The following is a 25,924-nucleotide window of genomic DNA, read 5'->3' as shown; positions in this document are numbered from 1 at the left end:
TGACAGAGAGGTGTCTGAGGCTGGCAGGACATATATTTTCCCCTTGTGCTCATATTCCCCACTAGGAAGGCAATAAACTGAACACGATTGGATGGAAAATGATGACAAGGCCAGCTAAAGAAGACCGGGAGAAGTACATTTAAGGAGGATCTCTAAGAATAGAACACCACCTGAACTGCTGAGAGGGAGATTACGATAGACTAGTGCCAGTGACAGAGTCTTGCTGCCCATTCTCCAAGTCCAATGTCCAAGTCTGGATAGAGTAGATTGAGGCTATTCCCATTAGTGGAAGGATCAAGAAGCAGACAGTCTGAATTTATGATGATTTGCAAAAGAATTAATGGTGACACAAGGAAAATATTTTTAGTAGCGTGCCGCTAGGATTGGGAATATAATGCCAGAAGTGATGGAAGTAGGTTCAATCATGCTTTCAAAAGGGAGTGGGAGAGTGGGATAAGCACTCGGAGAGAAAATATTTACAGCATTATGGGGCTAGGGCAGTGCAGTGGGATTAGCGGAGTACTCTTGCTGAGAGCCAGCATGGACACAACAGTCTGAATGGCTTTGTTCTGTTGTAATAAACCATGATTCTATGATGAACATATGTAAAAATTTTCAGAGTGAACATCACCTCTGTGAAAGACTGGATTAACACCGAGTGTCACTCATGTAGAATTGCAAAGGGGACAGCTGTAATTCAACAACAACATGAAGAGTACACAACAGAATGGCAATTGCCAGTGAAATACTTGCTTTATAAACTCCATGTAACTCCTGCACTTTTTGAGCCTTACCATCATGACCAGAGTTGAGTAGGTGTTCGCCCAGGTCACAGCCAAACACTCGCTCCTTCAGGATTCCTCGCTGTTTCAGCTTCTGCTTGGTTGGCCGTGACTTCATGAACGTGCGCAGGAAGGTAATGAGCTTGCCGTGCTTTTTTGAAACTGGAACATAAACAAAAAAGAAATTCTGTACATTTTGGCTTCAGGGCAGTGTGAACCTTTGACACAACAACAGGCATCTGCAAGGTGGTTAAAAAGAGACAAGTTACAAAAAGGAAACAAAGGGTTCTGCAACAATTCAATGGATATAGGCACTGCTTATGCTTCATTGAGCTGCAGAAACCTGGAAGGTCTTGGGTATAATTGCTGTGGTTATATGCATCACTGTAGATACACAAGGGGTTAATGTAAGTACACGTAGACTAGCTAGACACTGGAGGGAGCACCAGAGATATGACACACAGACACTCAACCAATAGGTCAGTAAGATAGGACACGATCAATGGGCATTCACGATACACACAGAGGTGACACTACCACAGGGGGGCATTACACCAACCCATATATAAAGGACACAGCACACATGATCTTCCTCTTTCCAGTGTAGACACTCAGTGAGTACAGACACAGGGTTGATTGAACATCACACCCACCACGTGGATTGTAGCAGACTGGTTCGTCAGTCTGAGTAGCTATAGAAGGATTAACAGTAGTAACCCGAGTAGGAGAATTGTAAATAGTTTAATAAACGTGTTGAAGTTATCTCCACGTCTGAACCTTCCTTTGTCAGAGTAAACATCAAGGAAGCAGCTTATGCTACGCCAAGAGCATAACAAGACAATTGCTGGTCTTTGCAGTGGCAGACAGCTACAGGTAGGACTCAGAACTGCTGTTCAATGGAGCATGGTTTACAACAACCAAAGAGAAAATGCTGGAAAATCTCAGCAGGTCTGGCAGCATCTGTAGGGCTGGGCTTCGACAAAGGGTCACCTGGATTCGAAATGTGAGCTCTATTCTCTCCCTACAGATGCTACCAGACCTGCTGAGATTTTTCAGCATTTTCTCTTTGGTTTCAGATTCCAGCATCCGCAATAATTTGCTTTTACCCATGGTTTACAACAACTAGTCAAAACGTCTGTTCCACAATTACTATTGAAGAGAGGATAAAACGGAAAAAATCCTAATTCAATAAGATTCCTTGATGATCAAGTGGGTAAAGATGGCGTCTCAAAGGCGCTGGGGTTAGTTTTGGATCCTAGTGTGACATCTGTGGTCTTATTGATATTTTTTTAAGAAACGTGGAGGTCAGTTACTGAACATATTCACAGAGGTCCGATGAACTTTTAATACAAAGAATAAAGTATTTATTAAAACAAGACAAATAGGTTGGAAAGATCTCAATACAAACATAAGACTACCAGTCAACACCCACTATTCCTTTACTCCGGCAATATCTTTACTGTCACATGCACCAGTGATGAGATACCACTAGCTTGACATTGGTTCTATTCCGGCTCCGGTTGACAGTGTGGAGTTTGTACATTCTCCCTGTGTCTACATGGGTTTCCTCCAGGTACTCTGGTTTCTTCCCACAGTCCAAATGTGGATTGGCCATGCTAAATTTCCCCATAGTGTCCAAATGTTTGGGGGGGGTTGCAGGGTTAGGGTGAGGGCCTAGGTAAAGTGCTCTTTTGGAGGGTCGATGCAGACTCGATGGGCCAAATGGCCTCTTTCTGCACTGTACTGATTCTATGATTCTAAAATATGATGAAGGTTTGATAGATTTGATGGGTGGCGTGGTAGCAGAGTGCTTAGCACTGCTGCTTCACAGCGCCAGGATCCTCAGTTCGATTCCCTGACTCACAAGTCTGATTGCAGCAGAAAGAATACATAAAATCAAATATTCTAAAGATTGGCTATTGTGAAGTTTTTTATTTGTCACTGAGATATCCTTCAACTGAAACTGCAAATGAAAGAGTACAGGCTTTCCAAACCAGGATGATTAAATTGACCACAATTGAACACTGGTTTTCGACAGGATTACCTTACGAAATTTGTTTTCAGATGAAGCTATCGGAGAAGGTTCAGCGTTTCCTGATTCTTCTCAAACAGAAATGTTCCCTTCCCTGACTGACATTATCAAGGTGCCCGCTACCGAGCCCTTCCGAGTACACCTAAAAATTTAAAATATTCACCAAGTTATACACGTGAAGGTGCATTCCCAATAACCATCTTGGAATAGGTGCAGAAGGTCTGAGCTGAGGGATGTTGCTGTACCTGTTGCAGGGTTCTTCTCAGCGCCATCCATTGGTATGGTTCAGCTTCAAAAACTCTGAATACTAAACTTCACTTTAGGACTATACAGATCAGAGTCTCAGAGTTCAAGAGTGATGAACAGGAATTAACGGAGATAGCTCTCACCCACACATTGCTGCGGCTGATGCCTAGTGCAAACATTTGAGCCAGGGAAACAAGTGAAACAGATTGCCTGCTTTAGCTACTATCTGCATGGTAGAAAACAAACTGATGAGCCAACTGGGAGGTGCAGTCAGTTTAAATGCAGCCACACACACATTCCAATCCCCAGTACACGTTAAAGGCAAAAAACATTAAGTTACAAGATCCCTTCAGGTTTGACACACTGTCAGTCTGTTCATGCCAGTTTTCACAGTTGAATGAGTTGGGCATAACTAATTGTAAAAACTAGCGGCTTGGGTTTAAAAAATGTGAAGCAAATCACTCTGTACTTAACACAAATATGTAGGAAATTTCTCAACTCCCCAGTAAGTCAAAGATGTAACACAATTCTAGCGGATAAAGATCACACAGAAGCCAACACGCTTTAATGTGAAACACCGCAAATTTCTTTTCATAACTGCCGTCACTCTGCAATTTTGGGTCAGTAGAACGCATAATCTAACTGCCGTGCAATCGTGTGGTGATCAAACTACTGTACTGCATTCTATTCTATTTAACAAGTGTAAATAAAAATTGTAACCATAGGGTAAGATAACTGCATTGTAATCCATCTCCACCGTAATTGTTGAGTAATCTGTTTTTTCTTATTTACTCAGTCACTGGCAAGGCCAACATTGTGTCCACCCCTGTTTGCTGCTACTTTTTTGAACCATATAAGTCTGTAGTGAAGATACTCCTATGTTTTTGTTAGATAGGAAGTTTCACAATTTAGATATGGAGTTTTCATCACGATGCAGCAGTATTTCCAAACCAGAATTGTGTGTGAGTTGGGAGAAGAACTTGGAAGTGGTAGTATTTGCATGGGCCTGGCACTTTTGATCTTTTATGTGGCCATCTGGTTTGAAAGGTACTGTTGGAGAAGTTTTGGCAAGTTTCAAGGAACTACAGGCCACTGAGCCTGACATCCGTGGTAGGGAAATTACTGGAGAGAATTCTTCGAGACAGGATCTACTCCCATTTGGAAGCAAATGGACATATTAGTGAGAGGCAGCATGGTTTTGTGAAGGGGAGGTCGTGTCTCACTAACCTGATAGAGTTTTTCGAAGAGGTCACAAAGATGATTGATGCAGGTAGGGCAGTGGATGTTGTCTATGTGGACTTCAGCAGGGCCTTTGACAAGGTCCCTCATGGTAGACTGTGACTAGTGGTGTTCCGCAGGGATCAGTGCTGGGACCTTTGCTGTTCGTAGTATATATAAATGATTTGGAGGAAAATGTAACTGGTCTGCTTAGTAAGTTTGCAGACGACACAAAAGGTTGGTGGAATTGCAGATAGCGATGAGGACTGTGAGAGGATACAGCAGGATTTAGATCGTTTGGAGACGGGTGGAGAGATGGCAGATGATGTTTAATCCGGACAAATGTGAGGTAATGCATTTTGGAAGGTCTAATGCAGGTAGGGAATGTACAGTGAATGGTAGAACTCTAAAGAGTATTGAAAGTCAGAGAGATCTAGGTGTACAGGTCCACAGGACACTGAAAGGGGCAACACATGTGGGGAAGGTAGTCAAGAAGGCATACGGCATGCTTGCCTTCATTGGCCGGGGCATTGAATATAAAAATTGGCAAGTCATGTTGCAGCTGTAGAGAACCTTAGTTAGGCCACACTTGGAGTATCGTGTTCAATTCTGGTCGCCACACTACCAGAAGGATGTGGTGGATTTAGAGAGGGTGCAGAAGAGATTTACCAGGATGTTGCGTGGTATGGAGGGCATTAGCTATGAGGAGCGGTTGAATAAACTCGGTTTGTTCTCACTGGAACGACGGAGGTTGAGGGGCGACCTGATAGAGGTCTACAAAATTATGAGGGGCATAGACAGAGTGGATCGTCAAAGGCTTTTCCTCAGGGTAGAGGGGTCAATTACTAGGGGCATAGGTTTAAGGTGCGAGGGGCAAGGTTTAGAATAGATGTACGAGGCAAGTTTTTTTTACACAGAGGTTAGTGGAACTCGCTGCCAGAGGAGGTGGTGGAAGCAGGGGCGATAGTGACATTTAAGGGGCGTCTTGATAAATACATGAATAGGATGGGAATAGAGGGATACGGACCCAGAAAGTGTAGAAGATTGTAGTTTAGTCGGGCAGCGTGGTCGGCACGGGCTTGGAGGGCGAAGGGCCTGTTCCTGTGCTGTACTTTTATTTGTTCTTTGTTCTGCATGGCATTTTGTAGATGGCACACTGCAGCTATGATGCACCTGTGGTGGAGGGATTTTGAAACGTGAATGGTATGCTAATTAAACATGTTGCCTTGTGCTGGATTGTGTCAATCCTTGAGGGATAATAAAGAACAATACAGCACAGGAACAGGCCCATCGGCCCTCCATGTCTGTACCGGTCATGATACCAACCTTTGCCAAAACCCTCAGCACTTCCTTGTGCTGTATCCCTCTATACCCATCCTATCCATGTGTTTGTCAAGATGCCTCTTGAATGCCGTTAATGTACCTGCTTCCACAACCTCCACTGGCAACGATTTCCAGGCATTCACCACCCTCTGCGTAAACACTGCCTCGCACATCTCCTCTAAACTTTTCCCCACTGACTTTAAACCTATGCCCCCTGGTAACTGACCCCTCCACTCTATCCATGCCCCTCATAATCTTGTAGACCTCTATCAGGTCATGCCTCAACCTCTGTGGTTCTAATGAAGCCAGTCAGAGTCCATTCAGCCGCTCCACATAGCCAATCCCTCCATACCAGATAACAGCCTGGTAAACCTCCTCTGCACCCTTTCCAAAGCCTCCATATCCTTCTGATAGTGTGGCGACCAGAATTTTGCGTAATATTCCAAATGCGGCCATACCAAGGTTCTATACAACTGTAGTATGACTTGCCAGTTTTTATACTCGATGCCCCGTCCAATGAAGGCAAGCATTCCGTATGCTTTCTTGACTATCTTGTTTACTTGTGTTGCCACCTTCAAAGATCTGTGGAACTGCACTCCCAGATACATAGAAGATAGGAGGAGCAGGAGGAGGCCTTTTGGCCCTTCGAGCCTGCTCCGCTATTCATCACGATCATGGCTGATCATCCAACAATAGCCTAATCATGCTTTCTCCCCATAGCCTTTGATCCCATTCTCCCCAAGTGCTATACCCAGCCGCCTCTTAATATATTCAAAATTTTAGCATCAACTATTTCCTATGGTAATGAATTCCACAGGCTCACCACTCTTTGTGTGAAGAAGTGTCTCCTTATGTCTGTCTGAAATGGTTTACCCTGAATTCTCAGGCTGTGACCTCTGGTTCTGGACACACCCATCATTGGTAACATCTTTCCTGCATCTACCCTGTCTAGTGCTGTTAGAATTTTATAAGTCTCCATGAGATCCCCCCTCATTCTTCTGAACTCCAGCGAGAACAATCCCAACCTAGTCAACCTATCCTCATATGATAGTCCCACCATCCCTGGAATCAGTCTGGTAAACCTTCGCTCCCTTGAGAGCAACAACAGCCTTCCTCAGAGAAGGAGACCAAAACCGCACACAATACTCCAAGTGTGGCCTCACCAAGGCACTGTACAATTGCAGCAACACATCTCTGCTTCTATACTCAAAACCTCTGTACTCTCAGATCTCTCTGATGTTCTATTTTCCGAAGAGTTTTGCAATTTTACGGTATATTTCCCCTCTATGTTTGACCTACAAAATATTGTTGAAGCTGTGTTCATCCAAGACAAATGGAGAATATTCCATTATGCTTGTGCCTTGTGGAAATGGTATGAGGAGTCAGGAGCCAAGCTACTCGACACAGAATACCCAGCCTATTAGGTGGATGATCCAGTAAAACTTCCGGTCAATGACAATCCCAAGGATGTTGATGGTGTGGAATTTGACAACGGCAATGTCACTGAATATCAAGGGATGGTGGTTAAAAGCTCTCTTGGAGATGTTTACTGCCTGGAACTGTGGCCTGAACAGTATTTACCCCTGAACAGTCCAAGCCTGAATGTTGCCCAAGTGTTACTGCATGTGGACATATCCTCATTAGCTGAGGAATTGCAAATGGAACGGAACATTGTACACTTAGCAGCAAGCATCCCCAGTTCTTACTTCATGATGGAGGGAACATAATTGATGAAGCAGGTGAAGATGACTGGACTGAGAATATTGCCCTAAAGAACTCCTGCAGCAGTGCCCTAAGACTGAGATGATTGGGCTGCAGTAACCTTAACCCTTTGCTACAGATATGACTTCAAATAGTGGCTAACTCCCCGTCCGCCCCCGCAAGTTCCCATTACTACAATTTACTGGGGCTCCTTGATATCACACTCCGTTAAATGCGGCCTTGATGTCAAGAGCAGTCATTTGCACCTCACCTCTGGAATTCAGCCTTTTTTCATGTTTGGATGCAGGTTGGTGCCGAGTGATCCTGGTGGAATCTAAACCGAGCATCTGTAAGTAATTTTTGTTCAGCCAGTGCCACTTGATAGCATAGTTTATGACACCTTCAATTATTTTGCTGGGGATTGAGAGTAGACTGACGGGACAATGTCAGGGCCCTTCCTGTTCATTCCCTGATTTCCTATTTCTTTTACTTTTTTGTTATCATTTTTGATTCATGGATCTAATGAAGATATATCTTTAAGTTGACCTGGGGAAGTGAAAAATGTAAAAGTTGCAAACTGTGCTCTGAAGATTTAGATTTTGACGATTTAGAAGACCTCAGACTTCAGGGCACATTAGAGATTGGAAGGATTGGTTGGCTGGTGGTCAATGGTTTGGCCAGGGACTCTATTCTGCCCAGCAACAGAGCGGTTGGTCTTGCCAGGTGAGGTTTTCCGGGAACCCGGCAGAAAGCTCCTAGACGCTGAGAGGAGAGATTGTGCGTTGCTGTCTCTCTCCCAAATATTTCCTGCCTGCTGTTTCTGAGTCTGCAGAGAATTCTCAAGACCCTGATAAGTCTTCAGTGAGAACCATGACGGAAAGCAAAGACATCATCCAACTGGTGCCCTGGACTGAAGAAAAATCTAACTGGAAGACATCTATCAGAAATTGAGACCTTTATCCTTTTACTTTTAGTTTTTCTTTTAACATCCCTCTTTACCCTTTGTGTTTGTCTATCTTGTGTGCGTGCAGAGGGTGTGGCAAGTTAAAGGGGGGGGGGGGGGTTAGAAATTAGGTAGTAGTTAACCAGTTGTATTTGTTGCCTATTTAATTCTAGCCATTAATAAAAGTTAATTATATTTAAATTTACAAACCTGGCGATTGTAGTTATTGAACAGCAAAGACCAAGGACTTTGCGTATTCCCGTACCAGCCTCCCCGAACAGGCGTGGTGGTGACTCAGGGCATTTCACAATAACTTAATTTGAAGCCTACTTGTAACAATAAGCGATTTTCATTTCATTTTTAAAATCTCAAAATGATGCCAGAGCGTGGCAGCTCTCTGCGAGCACTCGCACACAGATCCTCTTCCCACATCTCTTAGAATCGTACTAACGGTTTGGGGTAGCATGAGTGGATAGCACTGTGGCTTCACAGCGCCAGGGTCCCAGGTTTGATTCCCTGCTGGGTCACTGTCTGTGTGGAGTCTGCACGTTCTCCCCGTGTCTGCGTGGGTTTCCTCCGGGGGCTACGGTTTCCTCCCACAGTCCAAAGACGTGCAGGTTAGGTGGATTGGACATGATAAATTGCCCTTAGTGATAAAAAAGGTTAGGAGGGGTTACTGGGATAGGGTGGAAGTGAGGGCTTAAGTGGGTCGGTGCAGACTCGATGGGCCAAATGGCCTCCTTCTGCACTATATGTTCTATGTTCTGAACTTTTAAAATTAAATTCTAACACTAACACTATCTCCAACCTTTCTCTTTTATGTTCCCTTGCGGGTCTGAAGATACTCCGACGTCCGTCCATAAGACCATAAGACATAGAAGCAGAATTAAGCCACTCAGCCCATCGAGTCTGCTCCGCCATTCAATCATGGCTGATACTTTTCTCATCCCCATTCTCCTGCCTTCTCCCCATAAGGGGCTGGTTTAGCACAGTGGGCTAAACAGCTGGCTTGTAATGCAGAATAAGGCCAGCAGTACGGGTTCAATTCCTGTACCAGCCTCCCCGAATAGGCGCCAGAATGTGGCGACAAGGGGCTTTTCACAGTAACTTCATTGAAGCCTACTTCTTACAATGAGCAATTAATTGTAATAATATTATTATTATCCGCTGATCTCCTTATTAAACATGACCTAACCCGACAGGACTCCTCCAATGACCCGACCCCGGCCTCGACATGGAAGCAGATGAGGCCCCACCTGGAAGTCCAACCCTGATCTCGTGCAGGACCCGACCCTCAGAGTGCCCGACCCGGCCTGAGAAGCGGCGCCATCCCTGGAGCACCCGATTCAGCTGCCGGAATGCCTGACCTGCCTCCTGACCACAAGACCCAGCCCGATCAGACTCGAAGAGGCCCATCCAGCGTCCCAACTCTGAGATGCCCGTCCAGCACGCTGACTTGCTCACAGATGGAGGAAGGGATTAGAATCCACGTGGAGGCCCGACCAGGCCATCAAAACTGGAACCGAACAGTGGACCCAGCCCAACTTGACCCACGAAGACCCTACTAGTGACCAAACCCAGACTAAATGCCCCCAAAAGCGACAAAGACCCCCCAACAAAAGATAGACGCATATGTGTGGAATCCTGGGGCTGTGAACTTGACTGTGAAGTGCCGCAAATACTACCTTCCATGCAAGTTCAGTTCAGCCATTGTCACAGTGGTCTACATCCTACCCCAGGCAGAAGTGAAGAACGTACACCGTTATAAATAACATTGAAATAGAATATCCGGATGTCTTGTTCATCATGGCCAGTGACATCAACCAGGGCAATCTCAAGAGTGTCCTGCCAAAATTCCACCAACACATCTACTGCCACACCAGGGGTGCTAACATTCTCGACCACTGCTACACAAACATCAAGGGCGCCTATCGATCCATCCTACGAACAGACTTCGGAAAATTGGACCATAAGACAGTGCTCCTTCTACCGGCATACAAGCAGAAAATTAAGCGGGAAAATCTGGTTAAGAAGGTCACGCAATGCTGGTCCGAGGCAACAGAAGAGCTCCCAAGCGACTGCTTGGAGTAAGTGGGTTATTCCATAGTGAGCTCATATTCAAGAACTCAGTGGCCAACCTAACCGAGTATGCCACCACTGTCACAGACTTAATCGGCAAGCGTGTGGAAGATTGCGTGCCGATTAAGGTAGTACGTACATTCCCCAACCGGAAACCATGGTTTAATCGGGTAATTTACTCCCTACTGATGGCCAGATCTGAGCCATTCAAGACAGGCGACCTTGATCTACACAAGAAATCTATGTACGACCTCCGCAAAGCCATCAGGAATGCCAAGAGACAATATCAGATCAAGCTAGAGTCACAGACTAATGACACGGACGCTCATTAGTTGTGGCAAAGATTAAACAACATAATGGGTTACAAAGTGAAGCCGAGTAGAATCTCCAGCAGCAGCACACCCCTCCCGGTGAACTCAATGCTTCTATGCTCGGTTCAAACAGGAAACCAACAAACCGCTTTCAATTGCCCCAGTAGCCTCGACACACCCATACCTACTGTCACAGCTTCCAAAGTCAGGCCACCTGCTTGAAGAAGACCATCATCACACCGGTACCAAAGAAGAACCAGGCAACGTGTCTCAATGACGACCGCCCAGTAGCTTTGACATCGATCATTATGAAGTGCTTTGAGAGGTTGGTCATGAGACACCAACTCCACACTCCCAGAATGCTTTGATCCACTGCAATTTGCATACCATCACAACTGGTCCACAGCGAATGCCATCATCCTGACCCTACACTCATCCCTGGAGCATTTCGACAACAAAAACTCCTACGTCAGACTCCTATTCATTGACTACAGCTCCACCTTCAACACCATAATCCCAGACAAGCTCATATCAAAACTCCAAAACCTAGGACTTGGCTCCTCCCTCTTCCAACTGGATCCTCGACTTCCTGATCCATAGATGAAGTTAGTAAAGATAAACACCGCCTCTGCGACAGATCTCAATACTAGAGCCCCGCAAGGCTGTGTACTTAGCCCTCACTATACGACCTACAAACACACACAACTGTGGGGCAAAATTTGACTCCAACTCCATCTCCAAGTTTGCTGATGACTTGATCTTAGTGGGTCGGATCTCGAACAATGATGAATCAGAGTACAGGAGGGAGATAGAGAACCTCGTGGAGATGGAGAATCTAACGACTACAATCTCTCCCTCAACATCAGCAAAACTAAAGGGCCACTCATTGACTTTAGAAGGCAAAGTATTGTACACATCCCTGTCTGCATCAATGGTGCCGAGGTGGAGATGGTTGACAGCTTCAAATTCCTCGGTGTGCACGTCACTAACAATCTCTCCTGGTCCACTCATGCTGACACCATGACCAACAAGCACAACAGTGCCTATACTTCCTCAGGAAACTAAGGAAATTCGGCATGTCCACATCAACTCTTACCAACTTTTACAGATGCATCATAGAAAGCATCCAATCTGGCTACATCACAGCCTGGTATGGCAACTGCTTGGTCCAAAACCATAAGAAACTACCGAGTCATGAACACAGCCCAGTCTAACATGCGAACCCGCCTCCCATCCATTGACTCTATCTGCGCCTTCCACTGCTTTGGGAAAGTGAGCAGCATAATCAAAGAATCCTCCCACCTGGGTTATTCTCTCTTCCAACTTCTTCAATCGGCCAGGAGATACAAAACTATGAGAACATGCACTGAAAGGTTCAAAAAACAACTTCTTCCCCGCTGTTACCAGATTCGTGAATGACCCTCTAATGGACAAAACTGATCTCTTCACACATCTTCTCTCCTGAGTAGTCATCCACTCCGCATGCTCACCCTATGCCTATGTATTTAAATTGTGTATTTATTCATGTCCTATGTTTTTTCATGTATGAAACGATCCGATGGACTGTACACAAACAATACTTTTCACTGTACCTCGGTACACGTGAGAATAAATTAAATTAAATTCAAATTAAAATTTAATTTCAATTGTATTGCGACTCCGGGTCAAGTGGGGCTGGACCACGCACTAGCCCGTGGACCCATAATTGGGTTGTGCCTTTATGCAGAAGACTCAGGTGAAACTCGACACTTGCCAGGACATTGTGTTCCCAGGTTTTGATTTTGGAGAGGAGTGATCAGACTCTTGGCACCAGATGGATCTTAGGAACTGGTGTTGAAGGAAGCCAGTACGATTGGTTAACTGGCAACAAGTGGGTTGGTCAGGGATAGTGTTCTACCGGACAACCATCAGTTATTGGTTCCTGCGTGATGCTTTCTGAAAGAATTGGGAGTGTTTAGACCTTGGGGGGAGGAGGAACGCTCTCTCCTTGGGCAGCACGGTAGCACAGTGGTTAGCACTGTTGCTTCACAGCACCACGGTCCCAGGTTCAATTCCTGTCTTGGGCCACTGTCTATGTGGCGTCTGCACGTTCTCCCCGTGACTGTGTGGATTTCCACCGGGTGCTGCGGTTTCCTCTGACAAAGTGCCGAAAGAGGTGCTGTTAGGTAATTTGGACATTCTGAATTCTCCCTCAATGTACCTGAACAGGTGCCGGAATGTGGCAACAACGGGATTTTCACAGTAACATCATTGCAGTGTAAGTAAGCTTGAAGTGAAAGAAATGCCTTACTGCTCTGAAAGCAGAGTGTCTGACACATCTTTGTTGTGAGCCAGAAATGATGCTGAATGGCAGAGAAAGTAGACAACCTTGCCAGAGAAAACCATCTCAAGCATAAAAGGCAGTATCAAAACGAAAGCTGAACTTCAGAAGGATACTAACTAGAAGTCACCCTAGTGCAGCAAAGATCTTTATCCTTTATTTTTATAAATATTTTCTTTCCCTTTCCAGAACCTTTTCTTCTCTGTGCTGTTTGCCTGTGTGGCGAGAGTGGGGTAGTTAGGAAAGGGGGTTGGGAAAGGGGTGTTAGATAAGAGTTAAACTTTCTGCCTATTAAATTATAATACTGGAGATAATGAAAGTTACAAGCCTGGTGACTGTAACTTTTTGAGGCTCAACCAAGCACCTAGGGTATTTCAGGTGTGTTGTGATACAGGGTCAAGTGGGGTTTGAATTGAGAGAGCACTAGCCCAGGGTATCATAATGTGGAGATGCCGGCGTTGGACTGGGGTGAGCACAGTAAGAAGTCTTACAACACCAGGTTAAAAGTCCAACATGTTTGTTTCAAACACTAGCTTTCGGAGCACTGCTCCTTCCTCAGGTGAATGATGTCATGACACTGATCAGGGTGAGCTCAAGGATGGCCCTCTTCTTGCTTCCCTTACTACCTGTCACAGGTCAAGCCTAGCAACTATTTCCTTCAGGACTCAGTCAACTTGGTCAGTTGGAGTTCTACTGAATTAATCCTGGTGATGGACATTGAAAATCCCCACCCAGGATTTTCCTACCTTTGCTACCCTCAGTGCCTCTTTAAAGTGGTGTTCAACATAGATGTTGATTGATTCATCAGCTGAAAGATGATGGTAGATTTCTATTGACGATGAAACCTCCTCGGGTTCAAAGGCATTGCTGATAATACCAAGAGAGACAGAGACAGGGAGAGAGAGAGAGAGAGAGAGAAAGAGAGAGAGAGAAAGAGAAAGAGAAAGAGAGAGAGAGAGAGAGAGAGAGAGTTGGTCAGGCAGCCAGCGGAGGGGCAGAGCCGGGCAGCGGGAGGGGCAGAGCCGGGCAGCGGGAGGGGCAGAGCCGGGCAGCGGGAGGGGCAGAGCCGGGCAGCGGGAGGGGCAGAGCACAAACCAAGTTAAATATACAGTTTACAAATATAACAATTTTGGAATGTGCAGCTTGTAGCATATGTAATAATAATAATCTTTATTGTCACAAGTAGGCTTACATTAACACTGCAATAAACTTACTGTGAAAAGCCCCTAGTTGCCACATTCCAGTGACTGTTCGGGTCCAGAGGGAGAAATCAGAATGTCCAAATTACCAAACAACACGTCTTTTAGAACTTGTGGGAGGAAACCAGAACACCCGGAGGAAAACCACGAGGAGAACGTACAGACCAAGATGGGGATCGAACCTGGGGCCCTGGCGCACTAAAGCAACAGTGCTAGCCACTGTACTATCATGCCACCCTATAAACGTTATGTTTAATGTTTTGTTCTGATAGAAAAGGTCCTACAAAAGCTAATTACAGCTTTTACATTGGTCGTAATAGGAAAGTCTGATTTGCTTGAAGTTGTTTCACTTCAGATGCACTATTCAGAAACATGACTAATCAGTGAGGAATTACTGCACTAACCTTGTAAAGCTGGACTTTATCAATTCAATATAAATTCTCCAGTTGCCAGGATTGAATTTGAACTGATAATTGCATGCAGATCATTACAAGTCTAGTCCACCAAACTTTTTAAAATGCCATAACTTTAGGCAAAGCTAATTACTGAAACTACACAAAATGTAACTGTTATATTCATATTGTAATTCAACTTTACTGTAACTATCTTAACCAAACTATACTTTAGTCGTGCTGTAATCTAACCGCTGCAACTATTGTTTTAACCATGTGCTTTAACTGTACTATAAAACTACAATTAGTGATGGTTCAGATGAATTGCAGCAGCAAGATTTCCAACATCTACCTTCAGGCTTCATTGAATTCCTGGCAGCAGCAGCACTGATCAAAATGGCAAGGGATCATGTGGAGTGTAACGCACACTGGCCGCTGTGGCTGATTTTAAATGGATTCACTTTAAGAGCACACGATTGTCTGCTCAGTTAACAAGAGAAAATATTTAACAACCTAATCACAAAAATACAAATGTGGTCCTTACCCCAAGTCTGCAGCGCCAACGTTCAGGTGTCTATCCAAAATGGGTACGAAGTACAACTTCAATTTGGCTCCCAGCACGGCATTCTACACTATGGACCTTACTTCCAGAGTACAAGCTGGCAGGTTTCTATGCCTTTGTAAACAGTTCTCATTGACTGCTTATTGCCTGGTCCTGTAAACCTTTGAAGTATCGTCTGACAAACGTACCTTTGTCCTTTACCACATGGCTCTGATATAAACAGCTCACTGTAAATCCTCACTTCAAGCCGCCTGGTTCCCTTGCCCCATCCTCCCCTTGTCTACTCAGGCAATGTTTTGGAAGAGACAGTCCCATTGGTTATTATCCCACAGATCGGTTTACCTGAAGCAGGTATCTGGGGATTTACAGCAGCCAAAAGAGTTTTGCACAACACCAGGAATTAGTAATGCTGCTTGAGGTGACGCCTGCAGCAGCTGACAGCTCCTACTCAGTGCGGTTAGCTTCCAAACTCTTGCACAGGGAGCTCGCTAATTCAGAAAGTTGCTTCACATTGACAAACTAATCACTGCAGTCTTGCCAGCAGTAACTGCTGGATAAAGAAGCTAAACTCAGAAGGTTCTGGGTTCAAATTCCACCTGAAATATTTACGACGAAACTCCAGTCTGACACTAATGCAGTGCAGAGGGGAGTAGATAGGCGGTTCTGTTGTCGAAAATGAGACTCCCGAATGGTATGTTGCCTCCCAGGTGCACGGGTCAGGGATGTCTCAGATCGGCTGCAGAACATTTTGAAGGGGGAGGGTGAACAGCCAGTTGTCGTGGTGCATATAGGCACCAATGATATAGGTAAAAAACGGGATGAGATCCTACAAGCAGAATTTAGGGAGTTAGGAGTCAAGTTAAAAAGTCGGACCTCAGAGTAGTAATTTCAGGATTGCTACCAGTGCCATGTGGTAGTCAGAGTAGAAATGAAAGAATAGGCAGGATGAATGCGTGGCTTGAAAGATGGTGCAGGAGGGAGGGGTTCAGATTTTTGGGACATTGGGACCGGTTCTGGGGGAGGAGGGACTACTACAAATTGGACGGTCTACACCTGGGCCGAACTGGAACCAATGTCCTTGAGGGTGCTTTTGCTAACGCTGTTGGGGAGGGTTTAAACTAATGTGGCAGGGGGATGGGAACCAAATGAGGAGGTTAGTGGACAGTAAGGAGGTAATAACTAAAGCCTGTAAGGAGCTAGATCATGAAGTCAGCGTGACTAAGGGGAAGAGTAGACAGGGAGCAGATGATGAACACAAAGGGACTGGTGGTCTGAGGTGCATTTGTTTTAATGCAAGAAATGTGGTAGGTAAGGCAGATGAACTTTGGGTTTGGATAAGTACCTGGGAGTCTGATGCTATTGCTATTACTGAGACTTGGTTAAGGGAAGGGCATGATTGGCAACTAAATATCCCAGGATATGGATGCTTCAGGCGGGATAGAGAGGGAGATAAAAGGGGTGGAGGAGTTGCATTACTGGTCAGAGAGAATATCACGGCTGTGCTGAAGGAGGGCACTATGGAGGACTCAAGCAGTGAGGCGAGTGGGCAGAGCTCAGAAATAGGAAGGGTGCAGTAACAATGTTGGGGCTGTACTACAGACCTCCCAACAGTGAACATGAGATAGAGGTACAAATATGTAAACAGATTATGGAAAGATGTAGGAGCAACAGGGAGGTGATGATAGGAGATTTTAATTTTCCCAACATTGACTGGGATACACTTAGTGTCAGAGGTCTAGATGGAGCAGAATTTGTAAGGAGCATCCAGGAGGGTTTTCTAGAGCAGTATGTAAATAGTACAACTCGGGAAGGGGCTATACTGGACCTGGTGTTGGGGAATGAGCCCGGCCAGGGGATTGAAGTTTCAGTCGGGGATTACTTTGGGAATAGTGATCGCAATTCCGTAACTTTTAGAATACTCATGGACAAAGACGAGAGTGATCCTAAAGGAAGAGTGCTAAATTGGAGGAAGGAAAATATACCAAAATTGGCAGGAGCTGGGGAATGTGGATTGGGAGCAGCTGTTTGAAGGTAAATCCACATTTGATTTGTGGGAGGCTTTTAAAGAGAGGTTGATTAGAGTGCAGGACAGAGATGTCCCTGTGAAAATGAGGGATAGAAATGGCAAGATTCGGGAACCATGGATGACAGGTGAAATTGTGAGACTAGCTAAGAGGAAAAAGGAAGCATACATAAGTCTAGGCGACTGAAGACAGAGGAAGCTTTGGAAGAATATCGGGGATGTAGGACCAATCTGAAACGAGGAATCAAGAGGGCTAAAAGGGGTCATGAAATATCTTTAGCAAACAGGGTTAAGGAAAATCCCAAAGCCTTTTATTCATATATAAGGAGCAAGAGGGTAACTAGAGAAAGGGTTGGCCCGCTCAAGGACAAAGGAGGAAAATTATGCGTGGAGTCAGAGGAAATGGGTGAGATTCTTAACGACTATTTTGCATCGGTATTCACCGAGGAGAGGGACATGACGGATGTTGAGGTTAGGGATAGATGTTTGATTACTCTCGGTCAAGTCAGCACAAGGAGGGAGGATGTGTTGCGTATTCTAAAAGGCATTAAGGTGGACAAGTCCCTAGGTCCGGATGGGATCTATCCCAGGTTACTGAGGGAAGTGAGAGAGGAAATAGCTGGGGCCTTAACAGATATCTTTGCAGCATCCTTGAACACGGGTGAGGTACCGGAGGACTGGAGATTTGCTAATGTTGTCCCCTTGTTTAAGAAGGGTAGCAGGGAGAATCCAGGTAATTATAGATTGGTGACGTCAGTGGCAGGGAAGCTGCTGGAGAAGATACTGAGGGATAGGATCTATACCCATTTGGAAGAAAATGGGCTGATCAGTGATAGGCAACATGATTTTGTGCAGGGAAGGTCATGTCTTGCCAACTTAATAGAATTCTTTGAGGAAGTGACAAAATTGATTGATGAGGGAAGGGCTATAGAAGTCATATACATGGACTTCAGTAAGGCATTTAATAAGGTTCCCCATGGTAGGCTGATGGAGAAAGTGAAGTCTCATTGGTCCAGGGTGTACTAGCTAGATGGATAAAGAACTGGCTGGGCAACAGGAGACAGAGTAGTAGTGGAAGGGAGTTTCTCAAAATGGAGAACTGTGACCAGTGGTGTTCCACAGGGATCCGTGCTGGGACCACGGTTGTTTGTGATATACATAAATGGTCTAGAGGAAAGTATAGGTGGTCTGATTAGCAAGTTTGCAGATGACACTAAGATTGGTGGAGTAGCAGATAGTGAAGGGGACTGTCAGAGAACACAGCAGAATATAGATAGATTGGAGAGTTGGGCGGAGAAATGGCAGTTCAATCTGGGCAAATGCGAGGTGATGCATTTTGGAAGATCCAATTCAAGAGCAAACTATACGGAAATGAGAAAGCCCTGGGGAAAATTGATGTACAGAGAGATCTGGGTGTTCAGGTCCATTGTACCCTGAAGGTGGCTGTGCAGGTCGATAGAATGGCCAAGAAGGCATACGGCATGCTTTCCTTCATCGGAAGGGGTATTGAGTACAAGAGTTGGCAAGTCATGTTACAGTTGTATAATATTTTGGTTCGGCCACATTTGGAATACTGCGTACAGTTCTGGTTGCCACATTACCAAAAGGATGTGGATGCTTTGGAGAAGGTTCAGAGGAAGTTCACTAGGATGTTGCCTGGTATGGAGGGCGCTAGCTATGAAGAAAGGTTGAGTAGATTAGGATTATTTTTATCAGAAAGATGGAGGTTGAGGGGGACCTCATTGAGGTCTACAAAATCAAGAGAGGTATAGACAGGGTGGATAGCAAGAAGCTTTTTCCCCCCAGAGTGGGGGACCCAATTACTCGGGGTCACGAGTTCAAGGTGAGATGGGAAAAGTTTAAGGGAGATATGCGTGAAAAGTTCTTTACGCAGAGGGTGGTGGGTGCCTGGATTGCATTGCCGGCGGAGGTGGTAGAGGCGGACACGATAGCGTCATTTAAGATGTATCTGGACAGATACATGAATGGGCAAGGAGCAGAGGGATACAGATCCTTAGAAAATAGGCAGCAATTTTAGATAGAGGATCTGGATCGGCGCAGGCTTGGAGGGGCGAAGGGCCTGCTCCAAGCCTGCTGTAATTTTTCTTTGTTCAAAGAAAATCCCATGGGAACATTTTGGAAAAAGAGCTGGAGAGTTTGTGGTCCTGGATCAACAATTATCCCTAAAACATCACTAAAGTAAATAATCGGGGCATCTTTTTGTGTGTGGACCTTGCTATGTTCAGACTGCCAAATTTTCCAATTTACAACAGTGACTATATCATAAGATATGAACAGAATTAGGCCATTCAGCCCATCAAGTCTGCTCTGCCGTTCGATCATGGCTGATAGGTTTCTCATCCCCATTCTCTCCATAACTCCTGATCACCTTATTTATCACAAACCTATCTATCTCTGTTTAAAGACACTTAGTGACTTGGCCTCCACAGCCTTCTGTGGCAATGAGTCCCACAGATTCACCACCGTGTTCAAAGAAATTCCTCCTCATCTCATTATTAAAGGAGCATCCCTTCAGGGAAGATGTGCCCTCGGGTTCTAAACTCTCCTACAAGTGGAAGCATCTTAGCCACATCCATTCTATTCAGGCCTCTCAGTACTCTTACATTTCAAAGAGAACCCCCCCTCATCTTTCTAAACTCCACCGAGTACAGACCCAGAGTTCTCAACTGCTCCTCATATAACAAGCCCTTCATTTCCGGGATCATTCTTGTGAACCTCCTCTGGACCCCCTCCATGGTCGCCACATCCTTCCTTAGGTACAGGATCAAAACTGCTCACAATATTCCAATGAGGTCTGACAAGAGCCTTATACAGCCTCAGAAGTGCATCCCTGCTCTTATAATCTCGCCCTCTCGAAACGTATGTTAACTTGCCTTCCTAACTGCCAACTGAACCTGCATGTTAATTTTAAGAGAATCCTGAAGCAAGACTCCCAAGTCCCTTTGTACTACAGATTTCCGAAGCCTTTCCCCATTTAGAAAATAGTCTCTGCCTCTATTCTCCTTATCAATGTGCATAACCTCACTTTTCCACATTGTATTCCATCTGTCACTTCTTTGCCCACTCTCCTAGCCTGTCCAAGTTCTTTGGCAGTTTCCCCGCTTCCTCAATGCTACCTTTTCATATCTTTGTATCATCTACCAACTTACCAACAATGCCCTCAATTCCTTCTGACAGATGGTTAATGTATAATCGTGAATAGTTGTGATCCCAACATTGACCCCTGTGGAATACCAGTAGTCACAGACTGCCTCCTGAAAAAGACACCTTTATCTCCACTCTCTGCCTTCTGCCACTCAGCCAATCCTCTATCCATGCCTGTATCATGCCTCTGTAACACCAAGGGCTATTATTTTATTTAGTAGCCTCCTGTACCTGCTGCATGGCACATTGTCAAAGGCCTTCTGGAAATCTAAATAGTTCACATCCATCGGCTCCCCTTTATCTAACTTCCTCATTACCGCCTCAAAGAATTCCAATGACCTCCCCTTGATGAAGCTTCAAAAGCGGTTTGCGGTCTGTGAAGCGCCATGTAAAAGGCACTACATAAATGCAAACCTTTCTTTCCCTCTTTCTCCGTGTTTAAATTTCCATAGCCTTTTGGAACCACGAGGGGAGATAACGAGGCCGACAGTGAGAAGCCTCTTTATAATGTAACACAAATTTCCTCATAACACAAATCAAATCTGAAGTGAGCAGTCAGCTCCATTGTAAGTGCTGGACAAGATAGTTTTATTTTTTAAAACTCTCACTGACAGACAGCCTAGTTTAAGTGGCTGGGAATTTCAATAACTATTTTTATCTGAGCAACACAGGCAGATATTTTACATTTTTAAAAAGCTGAGGACTTAATTAACCTCAACGCTTTAAAGTTCGACAAACATTCTATGTCCTTCAAAAGTATTTGTGTTTACTCTAAAAATTTGTGATTCCCACACTGTGGGTAAAGGCCCTTCCTGCAGTAAAAGTAAGGTGTTTGAATTGATCAGTGTTGAAATGACCCTCTGAGCTCGGGTTTCCCCCATGTGTGAATAACACTCCCACTCCCTTTCCCCTCCTGGCAAAAAGGGTTCTGTTGGAAATGCGGGTGGCACTTCGAGATCCAGGTCCAACTGTCTCGGCAATTTTGAAAATTCAGACGTTTTCCTTATCCTCACTCTTACAATCATGCCATCCACTCTAAGAAACATAGAAAATAGGAGGAAAGGCCAATCGGCCCTTCGAGCCTGCCCACCATTCAACCCAATAACCTGTTTGTGCTTTGCCCCTATATCCTTTGACCCCTTTATCCCCAAGAGCTATATCTACCAACCTCGAAAATATACAATGTATTGTGTAGTAATCCACGGGAGGCAGGAGTTCCGTCACCACACCAATATTTATTTACAATAACGATATTACAGGAGCAGCTACAAACAGTGCTGCTAGCAGTCCAGTCAACTTAAGACTGACTCACAAAGCCTACACAGGTGATTATATGGGCCCCTTCAATGAGCTATCATTGAGGGAGCTCATACTCTAATTGGCCAAGGAATAAAGCCAATTGGAGTTCATTACATATTGGCTTTCTCCGGAAGCGAGTTCCATTGAGTCACCACTCTCCGGGTGAAGAAATTTCTCTTCATCTCAGTCCTAATTGGTTTATCCTATATCCTTAGACTGTGACCTCTGGCTCTGGACAACCCACCATCTAGAACATCCGGCATTTACCCTGTCTCGCCATTTTGAATTTTATAGGTTTCTATGAGATCCAACCTGGTTAGCCATTTCTTTGTTCCCCATTACAAATGGCCTGTTTCTGACTATAAGGGACCTACATTTGTTTTCACCAAACCTTTTCTCATCACATCCTATAGAGGCTTTTACAGTCAGTTTTATATTCCCCACAAGCTTATTCTCGTATTCTATTTTCCCCTTCTAAATCATCCCTTTGTCCTCGCTTGCTGAATGCTAAACTGCTCCTAGTCTTCAGGTCTGCTGTTGCTCTGGCCAATATGCATGCCTCTTCCTTGAATCTAATGCTCCCTTTAATTTCCCTTGTAAACCATGGTTTGACTACCTTGCACAACTAGATTTGGCAATTATTCCTTTCTCAATACACAATACCCAGTTTAAGATGAAATGTTCTCTATTTGTTTCCCAACACTTTGGTCCAAAATCCATCCTGTATACACTCCAGAAATTCCTCCTCTGTGGTATTGTTACTAATTTGGTTTTCCCAATCTATATGCAGTTTAAAGTCACCAATAATCACATGCGTCTCCAATTGTCTGTTTAATATTATTCCCAACATCACCATATAGTTTGGGGTTCTATAAATAACCCCCACTCACACTTATTACCCCTTGGTGTTTTGTAGCTCTACCCATACAAATTTCACATCATCAGAACTAATATCCTTCCTCACTATTCCATTAATGTCCTCTAACCAGCAATTCAACCCACCGCAGGTCAGTCATTTAAAAATGAAATGAAAATCGCTTATTGTCACGAGTAGGCTTCAATGAAGCTAATGTGAAAAGCCCCTAGTCGCCACATTCCGGTGCCTGTCCGGGGAGGCTGGTAATCCTGACTATATTATGCCAGTTCACATTTATATGCGCTATTAATTCATCCACTTTATTGAGAATGCTCCGTGCATTAAGGCTTAAGAATCGTATCCCATTCCCATTATTAACTCCCTGACACCACTCGGTCTCGCTATTTCTTATGCTCTTTCATTTTCCTGTGCCAGCTCTTAGCTTTGCACTTTCTCATGTTCTATTATCCTCCTGGCTCCGCTCCCAGTCACTCTTTCTCGCACTCTTTTAACTCCTCAGCTACACTCTCAGTCTTGCCCTCTTGTGCTCTTTTAACTCCTCAGCTACACACTCAGTCTCGCTCTTTCTCATGCTCTTTCGTCTCCTGGCTCCGCTCTCACTCTTTCCCTCCCTTGCGATCTTTTATCTCATTGCTCTGCTCAATTTCGCACTGCACCCTGCCCTTTTAATTTCCTGGCTTTTCTCTCAGTCTCACTCTTTCTCTCGCTCTTTTATCTCTCGGCTCCACTCTCATTCTTGTTCTTTCTCGTGCTCTTTTATCTCCCCGGCTCCACTCAGTCTTGCTCTTTCGCACATTCTTTTATCACCTGGCATGCACTCTTGTGCTCCTTTGTCTCCCAGCTCTGCTCTCAATCTCGCTTTTCCTCGTGTTCTTTTGTCTCCCGGCCTGGCTCTCAGTTTCGCTCATTCTCATACACTTTCTCACGTTCTTTTATCACCCAGCTCCACACTTAATCTCGCTTTTCCTTGCACTCTTTTGTCTCCCAGCTCTGCTTTCAGTCTCGGGCTCCACTCTTAGTCTCATTCTTTCTCGTGCTCTTTTATTTCCCTGTCTCTGCTCTCATTTTTGCTCTTTCATCCTCCAGGCTCTGCTCTCAGTCTCGTTCCTCTTTATCCTCCCCTCTCTACTCAGTGTCATTCTTTCTCATGCTCTTTTATCCCACAACTCCATTTTCAGTCTTGCTCTTTCTTGTGCTCTTTCATCTCCCTGGTCTCACTCTCATTTTTTTTTACTCTTTTCACCTTGGTACCATCCTGCACGCAGACTTCTTGGTAAATGTTAGGTTATAATTGCAAATATTTCTCCAAATTATCCATTTTCCAAGCAAGGAGAGGAAACGTAGCTGCCGCAGTAGTTGCTGTCACATGGGACTAACAAAATGGTGCGCAGGGTCTCATTGAGAAAGCAAACCAAAAATTTTAAATGAGGCAGCAAGGAGACAGGAATCTTAAAACACATCTTGCACATGGCTCTCCAGCTGCCTGCACAGGCCTCAATTCAATCAATTTAAAGATTAAAAGAGCTAATTTTGAGACTGGGCCTTCGGACCAGAGATCACTGGACAAAACTTGGCAAGTTTATTTTTTACAAAAAGACAGATTGTGCTGTAATTGGAAACAAAGGCATAACAAAATTCTGTCTTTGAATTTGTTTTAAGATGCTAAACCCAAGTGCTTTTTAAAGGAGTGAATTGTATCAGTACTTGTCACCAATCAATTTGTAAAAGGTGCCCAAGGGCGAGACTTTGTTTGTTTTTATAAAATGCAGGCAGAACAACTTCTTCCTCATGTCTGTAATCCAGAATTTAGGGAGAGGTTATGATGTAGTGGTAATCCAGAGTTCCAGCCTCTGAGTACACACACACACACACACACACAAATGTCACCGTGGCAGCTGGTGAAACTCAAATTCAATGAATAATTACGGAAATACAAGCTAATCTTGGTAATAGTGACTGTGAAGCCATTGTCAATTGTTGTAAAAATCCACCTTGTTCACTAATGTCCTGTAGGGAAGGAAATCTACCATCTTTACCAAGTATGGCCTTTGACTCCAGATCCACAGCAATGCTGTTGCCTCTTAAGTGCCCTCTTAAATGCCCTTACAAGTCACTCAGTGTGTCAAAACACTATAAACTGTGATTAAAAAGGGATGACATCAGACTGATAATCTGGCATTGAACTAGGCCCTGATAACAACAAAGACAAAACCAGCCCTGTTGACCCTGCAAAGTCCACATCACTGATGTCTGGAGGTTTGCCCTGAAACTGGAAGACCTATCCAATGAACCAGTTAAACAACAGCCTGATACAGTCACAATCCCTGAATCATACCTGGCACTGTCCCAGACACCACCATCACATCTTGCCCAACCAACAGAACAAACCTACTAGAGGTGGCAGCACAGTGGCATACAATTGGAAGGAGTTGCTCTGGGATTTCGCAACATCAGTTTTGGACCTTAAGAAGTCTCATGGCAGCAGGACAAACGTGGACTAGGATATATCGCCGTTCCTTCACTGTCGTTGGGTCAAAATCCTGGAACTCCCTCCCAAACAGGATAGCAGATGTACCTACACCTCAGGAACTGCAGCGGTTCAAGTAGGTAGCTCACCACCACCACCTTCTGAAAGGCAAGTCGGATTGGGCAATAAATGCTGGCCGAGTCAACAATGCCAATATCCCACAAAAATTAATAAAATATAAATTGTGCTCTGCTACTCTCTGGACAGTCCAGGCCCCAGGTTGCAATAATTTTCTTCCCCAAATGATTTCAGCTTTTTGCTGGAATCACATATGTTGTCTCTGGAGGATAATGGAGAGGCTAGAAATTCTGGATCGGAAGTGAAGAGGACAATTTGGGCATTTTTAGATATTACACTGCAACTGTTCCATTCTTATGGAAAAGTTAAAATCTTCAGTTCTGAGAGGCGTGTCAAATTGTAAAAAGACATCACAAGGACAATCTGTTAGTTGGGGCCAGCTTCCAGGCATGACATCTGCAGGTGTTAACATTCAAGGTCTATTCTACAATGTGGGACAGTGTACCAGTTGCTATGACTTCAGGATGTCTGCTGATAAAAGTCGGCTGTGTGGAGTCTGCACATCCTCCCCGTGTGTGCGTGGGTTTCCTCCGGGTGCTCCGGTTTCCTCCCACAGTCCAAAGATGTGCAGGTTAGGTGGATTGGCCATGATAAATTTCCCTTAGTGTCCAAAATGGCCCTTAGTGTTGGGTGGGGTTACTGGGTTATGGGGATAGGGTGGCGGTGTTGACCGTGGGTAGGGTGCTCTTTCCAAGAGCCGGTGCAGACTCGATGGGCCGTATGGCCTCCTTCTGCACTGCAAATTCTATGAAAAGCAGGGAGGGATGATAGCATCCATGCCTTGAGAGGAGCCATTAAACAGCAGTGAGGAAGGTGACTGATAGCTGCACTCCAGATATTGGACCAC

General features: G+C 44.8%; 1 protein-coding gene across 9 annotated transcripts in view; it reads right to left on the bottom strand.

Moving 5' to 3' along the window:
* Window positions 1-25,924, bottom strand: part of LOC119954104 (rho GTPase-activating protein 32-like) — a 726,718-nt gene that overhangs the window by 100,879 nt on the left and 599,915 nt on the right. For all 9 annotated transcript variants that reach the window (XM_038778987.1, XM_038778995.1, XM_038778990.1 and 6 more), the window contains one exon: window positions 795-944. In XM_038778987.1, coding sequence (XP_038634915.1) covers window positions 795-944 — 150 coding nt within the window. The remainder of the gene's footprint in view (window positions 1-794; window positions 945-25,924) is intronic.

The sequence above is a fragment of the Scyliorhinus canicula genome, chromosome 19 (assembly GCF_902713615.1).
Source record: "Scyliorhinus canicula chromosome 19, sScyCan1.1, whole genome shotgun sequence".
NCBI lineage: Eukaryota > Metazoa > Chordata > Chondrichthyes > Carcharhiniformes > Scyliorhinidae > Scyliorhinus > Scyliorhinus canicula.
This window is presented reverse-complemented; position numbering and strand designations above follow the sequence as displayed.